Here is a 14,933-nt window from a genome sequence, read left to right on the forward strand (position 1 = left end):
ATACAGGGTTATAAACACAAAGTCAAATAGGGGTAATGCAGGAGTAGGTTTAATAATGAATAGGAAAATAGGAATGCGAGTAAACTACTACAAACAGGATAGTTAACGCATTATTGTGGACAAGAAAGACACAAAGCCCACGCCTACTACAGTAGTACAAGTTTATATGCCAACTAGCTCTGCAGATGACGAAGAAATTGAAGAAATGTATGATCAAATAATAAAAATTATTCAGATAGTGAAGGGAGACGAAAATTTAATAGTCATGGGTAACTGGAATTCGGTAGTAGGAAAAGGGAGAGAAGGAAATGTAGTAGGTGAATACGGATTGGGGCTAAGAAATGAAAGAGGAAGCCGCCTGGTAGAATTTTGCACAGAGCACAACGTAATCATAGCTAACACTTGGTTCAAAAATCATAAAAGAAGGCTGTAAACATGGAAGAAGCCTGGAGATACTGACAGGTTTCAGATAGATTATATAATGGTAAGACAGAGATATAGGAACCAGGTTTTAAATTGTAAGACATTTCCAGGGGCAAATGTGGACACTGAAGAAACTGCAAAAAGGTGGGAATTTAAGGAGATGGGACATGGATAAACTAAAAGAACCAGAGGTTGTACAGAGTTTCAGGGAGAGCATAAGGGAGCAATTGAAAGGAATGGGGGGAAAGAAATACAGTAGAAGAAGAATGGGTAGCTTTGAGGGATGAAGTAGTGAAGGCAGCAGAGGATCAAGTAGGTGAAAAGACGAGGGCTAGTAGAAATCCTTGGGTAACAGAAGAAATATTGAATTTAATTGATGAAAGGAGAAAATATCAAAATGCAGTAAATGAAGCAGGCAAAAAAGAAATACAGACTTCTCAAAAATGAGATTGACAGGAAGTGCAAAATGGCTACGCAGGGATCGCTAGAGAACAAATGTAAGAATGTAGAGGCTTATCTCAATAGGGCTAAGATAGATACTGCCTACAGAAAAATTAAAGAAACCTTTGGAGATAAGAGAACCACTTGTATGAACATCAAGAGCTCAGATGGAAACCCAGTTCTAAGCAAAGACGGGAAAGCAGAAAGGTGGAAGGACTATATAGAGGGTCTATACAAGGGCGATGTACTTGAGGACAATATTATGGAAATGGAAGAGGATGAAAATGAAATGGGAGATATGATACTGCATGGAGAGTTTGACAGAGCACTGAAAGACCTGAGTCGAAATAAGGCCCCCGAAGTAGACAACATTCCATTGGAACTACTGACGGCCATGGGAGAGCCAGTCCTGACATAACTCTACCATTTGGTGAGCAAGATGTATGAGACAGGCAAAATACCCTCAGACTTCAAGAAGAATATAATAATTCCAATCCCAAAGAAAGCAGGTGTTGACAGATGTGAAAATTACCGAACTATCAGTTTAATAAGTCACAGCTGCAAAATACTAACACGAATTCTTTACAGACGAATGGAAAAACTAGTAGAAGCCGACCTCGGGGAAGATCAGTTTGGATTCCATAGAAATGTTGGAACACGTGAAGCAATACTGACCTTACGACTTATCTTAGAAGCCAGATTAAGGAAGGGCAAACCTATGTTTCTAGCATTTGTAGACTTAGAGAAAGCTTTTGACAATGTTGACTGGAATACTCTCCTTCAAATTCTGAAGGTGGCAGGGGTAAAATACAGGGAGCGAAAGGCTATTTACAATTTGTACAGAAACCAGATGGCAGTTATAAGAGTCGAAGGGCATGAAAGGGAAGCAGTGGTTGGGAAGGCAGTGGGACACGGTTGTAGCCTCTCCCCAATGTTATTGAATATGTATATTGAGCAAGCAGTGAAGGAAACAAAAGAAAAATTTGGAGTAATTATTAAAATCCATGGAGAAGAAATAAAAACTTTGAGGTTTGCCGATGACATTGTAATTCTGTCAGAGACACCAAAGGACTTGGAAGAGCAGTTGAACGGAATGGACAGTGTCTTGAAAGGAGGATATAAGATGAAAATCAACAAAAGCAAAATGAGTATAATGGAATGCACTCGAATTAAGTCGGGTATTGCTGAGGTAATTAGATTAGGAAATGAGACACTTAAAGTAGTAAAGGGGTTTTGCTATCTGAGAAGCAAAATAACTGATGACGGTCGAAGTAGGGAGGATATAAAATGTAGACTGGCAAGGAGAGCGTTTCTGAAGAAGAGAAATTTGTTAACATCGAGTATAGATTTAAGTGTCAGGAAGTCGTTTCTGAAATTATTTGTATGGAGTGTAGCCATGTATGGAAGTGAAACATGGACGATAAATAGTTTGGACAAGAAGAGAATAGAAGCTTTCAAAATGTGGTGATACAGAAGAATGCTGAAGATTAGATGGGTAGATAGCATAACTAATGAGGAAGTATTGAATATGATTGGGGAGAAGAGATGTTTGTGGCACAACTTGACCAGAAGAAGTAATCGGTTGGTAGGACATGTTCTGAGGCATCAAGGGATCACTAATTTAGTATTGGAGGGCAGTGTAGAGGGTAACAATCGTAGAGGGAGACCAAGAGATGACTACACTAAGCAGATTCAGAAGGATGGGGGATGCAGTGGGTACTGGGAGATGAAGAAGCTTGCACAGGATAGAGTAGCATGGAGAGCTGCATCAAACCAGTCTCAGGACTGAAGACAACAACAACAATTACACTACTGGGAAATCCCAAAGTAAACAGTATTACATGAAGTCTTGTGATAATTTAAACTGATTCAAAGTTTCAAAAATATTCCACAATTAAAATTGCACAACATAGTGAGCAATGGAACATTGTCATCCAAAAACAGTTACATAGCCCTGAACAAAGTGTCTTGAGATTAATTCTGATTCAAGTGTTATGTCTCCCTGCTCAAAAAGGAAGCAGGAATAGGAGGCCCCATTTTAGAGTCCTTGGTCATGGTCTTACAAAAAATCCCCCCCCTCCCCACTTGATAATTTGTGAGCTATTATTGTAAATGCTTCTGAATATCTATGATGATAGTTTGGTTTGTGGGTTGCTCAACTGCAAGGTCATCAGCACCCATACAAAGTCCCAATTTTTACACAGTCCAATCTTACCACTACCACAAATGCTGATGACAATATCATGAGGGCAACGCAAACACCCAGACCCTGGGCAAAGAAAATCCCCAACCCGGCGGGGAATCAACCTTGGGGCCCCGTGATCCAGAAGCAGCAACACTGACCACTAATTCAAGACCTGCCGACTTCTGAATAGATATGTATTTATGGGAATGGAAAGTCCTTCATGGGTTTTTATGAGTACACCTAACATCTTGCTGCATAACTGAGGAACTGAATTGCGGAGACGCATACAATGTTGCTAGCTATTGGACGAATAGTTTATCACACTAATCTGTACTGGCTCATTTATGCACAGTTGTAGAACCATGTAGTTAAATGGGACAATGTAGCCCTACATGTGTGTTTTAGTCTTTCCCTACTTGTGGGACAGTCAGTCCATCTTCTTCTTGGTCTTCCTTTTCCCCTGTCAACTTTCCCTACCATTCTCTTGCCAACACAGGCACTGCCCCTTCTTTTGATATGTGCATTTCATTGCATCATCATTTCTTGACCCTTTGTTGATACTTACGTCATTTATTCCCTCATTTCCAATCCTATCAGTTCTTGAGATACGGCAAATTCTTCTTTCAGCCGCCACATTCACTGCCTTATAATGTGCTGTAGTTGGTGCCCATCTCTCTTTTCTATACAGCTTTGCAGATCTGACTTTTACACATTTCCTTTCGTCCTCAGATTTTATTTTTCTATCACAGCACATCTGAAGACTTTTCTGTTCATCCAGCTGAGCTATTGCTTTCACTAGACACTGTTGGTCCTAAGTACATAAAGCTATTGACTTCGAAGTTTCATTCACTGGACTGTTTCCTCCTCTTATCCCCGTAGGCACATAGACTCAGTTTTCATCATATTGATTTTCATTCCTTGTCTTCCAAAACATATCTCCAACTTTTTAATCTCATTTAATTTTTGTTGGTGCAACATAACACTATCATTTGTGAGCATCAAACACTAAGGAGCTTGCTCTCTAACACCTGACAATTCACTGACAGACTGAAAATTTATATGCTCAACACTGACTCTGCATGCAATCCGACTTTAGCTGGTATCCATTCTGTTAGCCCTCTACTGCTTCTTACCGGCATTCTGGCACGTCCCGACTAAAATGTGGAATATCCTACTCTCATGCACCTACAGCTTTCTTGCCATGGCACTGTTTCTCTTAAAAGTTCACAAATATTGGTAGTTTTATTCCTTTCTCCAGCACTAATCTGAACTATTCAACTATTACTGCGATTTCTTGTCGAAGCTGTCTTTCTATTACCATCTCCCAAATTTCATAGTATGTTCAGTTAGTTTCATTCTTCTATAATTAGTACAATCATGATGTCACCCTACCCCTTGAATAAGGGAATTACTGTAGTATCTCTCGAGTCATCAGGAATTCATTCTTCCTGATATATTCGTTGCATCAAGCACCATAATATATCCAGCCCTTCTTCACCAAAACACTTCTAAGCTTCAACTGGGATTTCATCAGAACTTTGTGTTTTTCAACTTTTCATTTTCTTCATAGCTGCTACCAGTTCTTTAGTTATATCCGCTGCCAAACACCATTACTGAAGACTTATCTTGGATTTTCCTCATCGAGAAGATGTTCAAATATTGCTCCCACAGCTTTCCTATTAGGGCACCATTCTCTTCTCATTATTTATTTGTCTCATTATTTATTTGTCTCATGTCCTAGCTATTCTGAAAATCTCAACACCTGTTTCAGTTGCCTCATAAACCTTTTTCCTTGCCGCTGCCTTTGCGTTTGCCACAGTCCTTTTTGCAGTTTATTTGGCTCCCTGTAACTATGATTTCTGAGCCAGATGAATGCCTTTTATCTTCAGCACATCGCACTGATTATGCAAATGCATAAAAAATTAGCTCTCACACTAACTTCAGATTGCTAAACATACCTATAAACATATTTCTATAGATAACTACCAAGACAAACCCCTAAGAACTTTTAATACTAAAAATCCATCATGGAAGACCTTGTGGTTATATTTTCAAAAATATTGTTTAATATCAACTTAATGTGTGAACACTTACTTCCCGAGTCCTGAGAAGAAGTTCTGCATTCAAAGCACATTCACAAGAACTGTATTATTCAGGATACAATTCGTCTTACACCAAGATAGTTCATCATGTAGTTAATTTACATGTACGTTTAGAGAAGACAGTAACATCAATATTTTGTCAAAGTATCCGAAGGGAGGACAACAGCATAGAGGGGAGAAATGTATACAGTTTGCTGTATTTTTCTATTCATGAAATTGAAATATGTCCTTAATTAGACATATTATTGCGCACAACGTACCTAGAATCTCATAAGTGTCTGAATACTTATGTACACATAAATATGCATGTATGTTAGATGAGAGAAGTGAATGGTTCCAATCTTATTGTTGCACCTACCAAAAAAGTGTAAATCTTAATTACCCAAGAATGGTAAAGTTCTTTTTCTGATTACAGAGCAAAGGTGATACTACACTGATTTTTAAAAACAACATTTCTACTGTATTTCTTTTATAGATCACATGCTAATTTTACAAGCATAAAAATATTACGATGATATATCACCTTGAAATGACTAGAAAATTTAATTAACCAACAATAAGTGATATTTTCCACCCATTATCAAGTAAAAAAATTACAAAAACATGAGGAGAAGAAAACTGCAAATTTTGAAAGCTGATTTTTTGTTTTTATGATATAAAATAGGTGTGACATTTTACATCATCATTCACAGAGTAATACAAAAACACCAGACAAGAACAGGAAATACTGTAGTTGTCACTTACTTTAAAAATTTAATTATTAAAGCAGTTCGGCTCTTTCCTTAAACTCTCTCTGCTGCTAACAACTTACACTATTTAACATGATTGGAAATAGAATAATCATTTATGTCTTGTACCAACTTCACATTGTTTACAAAAGTAAGATACATCGTTTACTTTAGTAACAGATTCAATCAAACACCTTTTTGTAGGACAATGGTCTGTCTTTTGGTGATATATCACCTGCAATAAGTTATGACATGCCAAGATTTATCACTGCTGTTCCAAACAACCAACTTAGTCCCAAGTTGAATCTACTAGTTTTTATGGAAGTGTATATCAATCACACACTGGAGCCATTATCACAGAAATACAAATAAATGAAAATGTCAGTTCCACAACTGTATCATTCATAATGAAACACTGTCAGGAACTCAGTAGCTCTGGCAAGTAAAAGTTTTTAAAAATTCGTTATGTCACATTTTTCTTTGCTGCAGATTGCTCAGTAATCTCTGTTTTGTTGAGGAATTTACTTGGATTCTTGTTGCTCTGTGGAAACAAATTAGTTGTTTTACAATTGAACTAAAAAAAAATTAGTGGCTTTAAAAGTAAATTATGATCATTTCAGATAAAAAAAAAATCAAAACCCACAAGTAGTTTACCTGTCAAGGAAGACCATAAGTGTGTCCTTTGTACTTTGTGGAAAATAATCCTGTTTAACCACATAATCAAGAGCTAACAAACAACCTTCTACATTCTGAGGTGGCTTTAAGTTTTTGTCTTCACTCTGAAAATAAGAAAGAACACCAAATTTTTATAACAGAAATTAAAATGTGTACTAGTGGGGTCTTTGTCTCAGCATAATGCATGCCATTCACCTGTGCGAACTGGTATCTCTCTATGGCAAATTTTGACTTCTCAGGCTACACGCTGAACAGTTACACACAGTAGCCTGGTAACAGTAAATTATTCCAGAAAGACTGGCCGATACTTATCATCAAGAGTTGCAACTCCCAGTATTGCTACCAAGAACACTTACAACAGAAAGAAGTATCTTTGCTTCCCTCCCTTAAGAAAAGGTTGGTTCCTCCTATGAGGCCTGAATACATGTTCACGACAATTCCACTTTCATCTCAGAAGGAAAGGGGAGGGGGGGGGGGAAACACTTCTATTCCAAAAGTTAAAATTGCTGTGTTCTGTTTTAAAAGTTTCTGTGAGCAGTACTAGAAATTACACCCCTTGAAGGAGGAGAATTTTTTGTGTCAATGTACCGGCTGTCACAACTATCTGGCATGAAGTATGACCATTTACAGCTGCCACCAGAACTTCACTTGATCCTATGCAAAATTCTCTGGAGAAACTGGTTCTCTTCCACAACAGAAACTTCCTCGTGTATCTGATGCATAGCCCAAGCACACTTTGTGCAATTTTAATTTTGCGTTTGAGCCATGAGATTTGATATACCTTCATATTCCACGATATCATTTAAAATGTTGTACAAATACAAATAATATTGATTAAAAAGAAATGGATCACCAGTGATACATGTCTGCCTGATAATAAAGTGCCACGACCCCCACTCCATCCATTAGCAATGTCAATGAGTCACTTTAGAGAACGTGGGAATCTACCAGTACAAGACTGATTCCAGCCCATGCTAACAGCCTGAAACTTCAATCTGTAATTTTTCTGGTTCTTCTCCATGCCTTATTAGGAGATGTTAAAAAGTCTCACAATTTGCATGGAACAAAAAATTACTTCATTCATTGCATTCCCAGCCACAACATTATTCTGCCTAATCTCATTAGGCACCACTGTATTATTGTGAGTGGAAGAAAAACCAAAGCCCTATGAATACAAGCACAATTGCAAACACATTCAGTTGATATTGTTCCCAAAATTTATATTTCCAGTCAGAGAAACTTTGGTAGCACTTTGCAATAAATGCCAAAAAATGTTGCCAGGAAGAATGTTTGGCTCTGGTAGCAGGTGTCAATGGTTTTCTTGCCTTAACTTTAACTGAACACACACTATTGTTTAAAAATGAATATGACAGCACGGGGCATGCATATCATACCAACCACATCATGTAGTTATCTTCAAACCTTATTATTCCTTAATATGTATGCAATTCTGGCAAATCATGCTAACAAGGCATTTTACTACTTAAATTCCTCCTTGAATCTTGCACTGAAAATTAGGCACTCCTGTCTCTTCTCTGTTAACCAAACAGATTTCTACATGAATAGGTCATCTTTCTTCCACTATGCAGTGCAGTACTATATGATCTTACTCTAATCTGTACAAACCACAACAGCTTTCTCATATCTTCACCAGTTAATGAAATATCTGAAAAGAAACAATTTTCTTCCACTATTCATTTACTATTTTATATGAATGAGTACTTTGGACAATGCCAATGTTTATTTTACACACAGCACAAAATTTACCATTGCAGTGATCTTTTGGGTTTCATCTGATGAAATTTTGAATCTCGCATTTGAGAATTGTTTGTGATTAGAAAGCAAAATAAAGCACCACTTTCACACCACAGTAAACAAAGTGTATTGTCTGATATTACCATCCACATTATTAGGGGAGAAATACAATGCAACATTGTTACATTATCAGATTCATTTGCTAAGTAAGGAGGAAGACAGTCATAAAGAACCAATTTTGGAAAGTCCCAAATCCAGATTCCATTAAGTGCACTTGGTGTGTGTGTGTGTGTGTGTGTGTGTGTGTGTGTGTGTGTGTGTGTAGGGGAGAAGAGGGTAGCATGTTTAGGGACCCCAATGATGAGGTTGTCAGTGCAGGAACTGGTTAAGAAGGGAACAACTTTAATGTTCAAAACTGATCAACATTTATGCAGCGGTCTCAATACTGGCTGAAGATTAATTATGTCACTAAATATCATATCAGGTTGTGCCACACTAGCCTTCCTAGCAGTGTGTTTATTTCCCTTCACTTTTTAATTTGGGACTAATGCTGATAAAAGAATAATGTATCACAGTGATCATTTTCCATAATGTAATTTTCTAACTCTTTCAACCATATTAGGTAACACAGCAGCCCTGACTGCAAAATGAATTTAGTTTGTTATAGTGGTACCAGTCACTCACGTGTAATTTTTTGCCAAGTGGTTTTTCTTTTATGTTTAATAAGTTACAGCACATTTTCAGCCTCAGCTTATAAGGTGAACATTAAAAGTTATAACACTTTTAACCTAACTTCCAAAACAGCAATAATAGGGGTGTTCTACAGGCTGTTTGTGATGGTATGCTTCAGGAAATATTTTTTTAGGCAAATACTACCACTGCATTACGCTGTGTCGTGTGTGTGCTGTTATGTTTGGATTTTACAGGTGCTCTACAGTGAGGTTATTAGTGCCCTTACATCTATTAAAAAAAATGGAGATAAATGGGCTAAAAACATTGTCACACTGATGAGTAAATCTACAAAATGACACTCCTCACTCAGTCACTCCCACCTCTCTTGCGTTGACACACACAATTATTCCACCTCGCATGTCATTAAATTTCTTTCTGGCGGTGTCCATAATACTGTGCAACAATGAAAATGTAAATCGAATGAAAATAGCCAATTCCTATAAATACTAAAGTGTTGATCGCGAATATCACAAAGACAATTCAAAATTAGCTCTAGTTTTCATTTTACACTGTTTCATTACGGTGAGATAATCATACACAGATTTTTATCTTGAGTTTAAAACCAAATATTATAATGATTTGTCAAATTCATAATAACTAGTTACAATGGATTATATTATTGTCCCTGGTCTTACTCGTGTGCTATGTTTTGCATATAAACACTCTGATACCAATTTTAGTGATCTTTTTGTCTCCCTTCTCTTCAACTTCAGTGACTTTATTAATGCATGTAATAAATTTTGCACACTTGTTTCAATATTAACTACCAGTTGCTCAAGTTGATTGCTACTGAAGTGAACAAAAATGTAACGAGTTTGTGTTAACAGTGCTGACACATTTTGTTATGTGTGTGGAAAAGTGATATTTGCTTCACAAAAACAGCAAATAACCCCACTGCTTAAAAAAAGCTCATAGTTGTTATTTTGGGTGCAAAATAGGTGGTCAGGATAAACCCTGGGCTCCACACGTGATCTGCAACACTTGTGCCAGCAACCTCAGGAATTTGATGCATGGGAAAGGACGTTCAGTGCCCTTTACAGTGCCCATGATCTGGGCATGAGCCAACCAACCACATCAGTGACTGCTACTTTTGTATGGTTCCTCCTACCATACATGCAAAACCTGAACCACCGATAAGAGTATGAGATTACTTCTGATGGGGATTCTGAATGTCCTCAACCATGCACATCACAAGATCCAGAGTTTCTTTCAAATATATCAACTGATGCTCCACAAAAATTGTCTCCAAATGAGTTAAGTTATATCATTAGAGATTTGGAGCTCTCCAAAGCTAAGGCTGAGATTTTAGCATCAAGATTGTAGCAGTGCAATTTTCTGGAAAGCAATGTAAATGTTTCATTCTACTGTAGAAGAGAGCAACAGTTCACTAATTTTTTTTTTTTTTTTTTTTTTTTTTTTTTTTTTTTTTTTTTTTAACTCTTAAGATAGTTTTGGCGAATGGTCGAATGAAGGCTCTCAGAATTAATTACAACTGTGATGAGCGGAGACACTTCATTGATTCATCAAAGTTGAGCTTAAAAGCATTTCTTTTACATATTGGTAATGAGATTCCTTCTATTCCAGTAGGGCATAGTGTGCATATGAAAGAGTCATACGAAAACATGAAAATTTTACAAGAAGCCATCAAGTATAATGACTCTCAATGGCAAATTTGTGGAGACTTGAAACTGGTTGCACTCTGTTAGGTATGTACTAAATATTGCTGCTTTCTCTGTGAATGGGATAGCTGTGCTCGTGCATCTCATTATAGTAAACATGAATGGCTCACCAGAAAATCTCTTCAACCTGGTATAAAGAACATTAAGAGTGAACCTCTAGTAGACCCTAAAAAGATTCTGCTCCCATCCTTGCACATCAAGTTGGGTCTCATGAAAAGCTTTTAAGGGAATGAACAAAGACGGTGACACATTTAAGTTCTTAGGCAAAAATTCCCTTAATTAAGTGATGCCAAAGTAAAGGAGGGTATCTTTGTAGGCCCACAGATTTGAGAGCTGTTTGGAGACCATACTTTTGATGGAATCATATAAGATGATGAGAAGCGTGCATGGGAATGTTTTAAGACAGTCTGTTTACTGTTCTTAGGGGGCAAACAAGCAATAAATTACAAGGAGACTGTAGATACCATGTTGTCATCTTATGAAAAACTTGGTTGTAACATGTCACTGAAAATGCATTTCTTACATAGTCATCTTGACTTCTTCCTCAAAGATTGTGGTGCAGTGAATGATTAACATGGGGAGCGATTTAATCAAGATTTTGCCACATTTGGGAAGAGGTATGCTCGAAAGTGGGGCCCTATTATTTTAGCAGATTACTGCTGGACTGTCAAAAGGGATGTTCCATAGCATGTGTAAAAACGTCAAGCCAAGCGAAAATGTTCAGTTTCTGAATTTATCTCTGAACAAAATATGCAATTGTACAGACTGTACATATGGGTATTTAACATTTGTAATCCTTTATATACATTTGTGACCAGTTAGTGTATATATTTTCTTTTTTACTTTACGTAGTTCAGGTACAAAGTAGATTTACAAAGTATTTTTATTCATGTAATATTATCTTCATTTTTCTTGATATTTTACTTTTGTACTTCCAGAATGGAACTGAAATTTATCAATGCACAATACATAACATAATTCAAGTAATTATTTACTTAAAATTTCTTATGCTGAATCTTGGAACATGAATGTATTATTTAGTTAGTGAATTATTTATACAAAAATGTAATTATTTAAAAAAAACTAGAGCTAAATATTTATGAAGATGATTTTTTTATATTTTTATACTGAAATAAATATATAGTAACTAACTCAAAATCATGCAATTTACACTCTTTCACCTCAAATTTGTTGTTCAGTGTAATCAGTGCATATTATAGACATAATTTTGTGTACAGAACAATACTTTTTCACTTTTTAAAATGAGTAAGTGGCTACTGACTGCAGTGACTGCATTTTGACTATTCAACGGCCTAGTCAAATGGTGCTCAGAGAGACCAAATAGTGGAAAGTTTTGTAGAAAGCTTTATGTTTGTTTTAGAGGGTGCTGAATCCAAATTTTTGAAATCCCACCATAACTTCAGCCCAGAAATGGGGCAAAGAACAATTGCTAACATTGCTTCTCTACCACCAACTGAGGTGCAGCTTGCCAGCATATTCTCCGAGTGTTCCATCAGATACAACAAAGTGGCTGAGCAAAAACAAAAATCCCAAAGAATGTGGTTGGACGAGGTCCAAGTATCACTTGGTTCCAACAGCTATGCTTCAGTCACTAGCACCTGATGTTATTCTGACATATATGACATGAAAATACAAAATAGGTGTTATGGATACTCTTGTAGAAGCTGAAAAACAAGCCTGCATTGCTCAAAGTGCTGCATCAACTGTGATACAGTTTGTGAGAATGTAAACCACCTCCATTCACAAGACTTAGAAGAAGCCATGTTGGGTGTAGGGGAGGAACAGGAGATTGGAACGAGGACTTTTACCGATGAAGGTAATCTATATCTCACATTGTTGTGTAGTCTTCTGACCTCATTATAGCAACTAAACATATACATTGATTTCATCTCTAATTTTTTATCGATTACCTGATATGAACTGAAATTAGTCATCTATTATCTTACTTAGTTGTAACATACTCATACATATTCTCATTTTGTGGACGAACAAAGTAAAGACGAGCACAGTAGCACATGAAGCGCAAGAGGATGGAATTTCTTTAAAATTATTATATTAATAATATAATGACAATTGTTATTATTATTATTATTATTATTATTTCTTTCCTTTCTCAGACATTATGTCTGGTTAAAAATGGAAAGTGACGCGGACCTTGATCAAGCTCGACTTCCTTTTAACAGTACGGTATATGTTACATTGCATTTAGGAACTTTCGGGTAACTGAACATGTATCAATAATTACAGATTTCTGTAGTTGTATATATACGTTTGGATGTACCTGTATTGCGTTGATGTACTGGTGGATATTGTGTGGTATGACTCCTTTAGTTGATAGTATAATTGGTATAATGTCAACTTTATTCTGATGCCACATGTCCTTGTCTTCCTCAGCCAGTTGAATGTATTTATCAATTTTGTCTCCTGTTTTCTTCTGTATATTTGTTGTATTGAGTATGGATATTTCGATAGTTGTGTTAATTTCTTCTTCTTATTGGTGAGTATGATGTCAGGTTTGTTATGTGGTGGTGTTTTATCTGTTATAATGTTTCTGTTCCAGTATAATTTGTATTCATCATTCTCCAGTACATTTTGTGGTGCATACGTGTATGTGGGAACGTGTTGTTTTATTAGTTTATGCTGTATGGCAAGTTGTTGTTGTATTATTTTTACTACATTGCCATGTCTTCTGGGGTATTCTGTATTTGCTAGTATTGTACATCTGCTTGTGATGTGATCTACTGTTTCTATTTGTTGTTTGCAAAGTCTGCATTTATCTGTTGTGGTATTGGGATCTTTAATAATATGCTTGCTGTAATATCTGGTGTTTATTGTTTGATCCTGTATTACAATCATGAATCCTTCCGTCTCACTGCATGTATTGCCTTTTCTTAGCCATGTGTTAGATGCGTCTTGATGGATGTGTGGCTGTGTTGGATGATACCGGTGTTTGCCATGTAGTGTTTTCTTTTTCCAATTTACTTTCTTCGTATCTGTTGATGTTACATGATCTAAAGGGTTGTAGAAGTAGTTATGAAATTGCAGTGGTGTAGCCGATGTATTTATATGAGTGATTGCTTTGTGTATTTTGCTAGTTTCTGCTCGTTCTGGAAAGAATTTTCTTAAATTGTCTACCTGTCCATAATGTAGGTTTTTTATGTCGATAAATCCCCTCCCTCCTTCCTTTCTGCTTAATGTGAATCTTTGTGTTGCTGAATGCATGTGATGTATTCTATATTTGTGGTATTGTGATCGTGTAAGTGTATTGAGTGCTTCTAGTTCTGTGTTACTCCATTTCGCTACTCCAAATGAGTAGGTCAATATTGGTATAGCATAAGTACTTATAGTTTTTGTCTTGTTTCTTGCTGCCAATTCTGTTTTCAGTATTTTTGTTAGTCTTTGTCTATATTTTTCTTTTAGTTCTTCTTTAATATTTGTATTATCTATTCCTATTTTTTGTCTGTATCCTAGATACTTATAGGCATTGTTTTTTCCATCGCTTCTATGCAGTCGCTGTGGTTATCCAATATGTAATCTTCTTGTTTAGTGCGTTTTCTCTTGACTATGCTATTTTTCTTACTTTCGTCTGTTCCAAAAGCCATATTTATATCACTGCTGAATACTTCTGTTATCTTTAGTAATTGGTTGAGTTGTCGCTGTCAGTAGATTTAGATCATCCATGTATAGTAAATGTGTGATTTTGTGTTGGTATGTTCCAGTAATATTGTATGCATAATTTGTATTATTTAGCATGTTGGGTAGTGGGTTCAGAGCATGGCAGAGCCAGAAAGGACTTAATGAGTCTCCTTGGTATATTCCATGCTTAATCTGTATTGGCTGTGATGTGATATTATTTGAATTTGTTTGGATATTAAGTGTGGTTTTCCAATTTTTCATTACTATGTTTAGGAACTGTATCAGTTTAGGATCTACTTGGTATATTTCCAATATTTGTAGTAATCATGAGTGGGTTACACTATCAAAAGCTTTTTGGTAATCAATGTATGCATAGAGTAGCGACCTTTGTTTATTTTTAGCTTGATATGTCACCTCTGCATCTATTATCAGTTGCTCTTTACGTCCTCGTGCTCCTTTGCAACAGCCGTTTTGTTCTTCATTTATAATTTTGTTCTGTGTTGTATGTGTCATTAATTTCTGTGTAATGACTGAAGTTAATATTTTGTATATTGTT

General features: G+C 36.3%; 1 protein-coding gene across 2 annotated transcripts in view; it reads right to left on the bottom strand.

Moving 5' to 3' along the window:
* Positions 1-5,775: 5,775 nt before the first annotated feature.
* The window catches only part of LOC126343865 (ran GTPase-activating protein 1), a 103,120-nt gene continuing 93,962 nt past the window's right edge, over positions 5,776-14,933 (bottom strand). For both annotated transcript variants that reach the window (XM_050001976.1, XM_050001974.1), the window contains 2 exons: positions 6,534-6,658; positions 5,776-6,420 (listed from right to left, as the gene is read on the bottom strand). In XM_050001976.1, the coding sequence (XP_049857933.1) occupies positions 6,348-6,420; positions 6,534-6,658 (198 nt within the window). In that variant the 3' untranslated portion in view covers positions 5,776-6,347. The remainder of the gene's footprint in view (positions 6,421-6,533; positions 6,659-14,933) is intronic.

Source organism: Schistocerca gregaria, chromosome 1 (genome assembly GCF_023897955.1).
Source record: "Schistocerca gregaria isolate iqSchGreg1 chromosome 1, iqSchGreg1.2, whole genome shotgun sequence".
In the NCBI taxonomy this organism is placed as follows: Eukaryota; Metazoa; Arthropoda; class Insecta; order Orthoptera; family Acrididae; genus Schistocerca; species Schistocerca gregaria.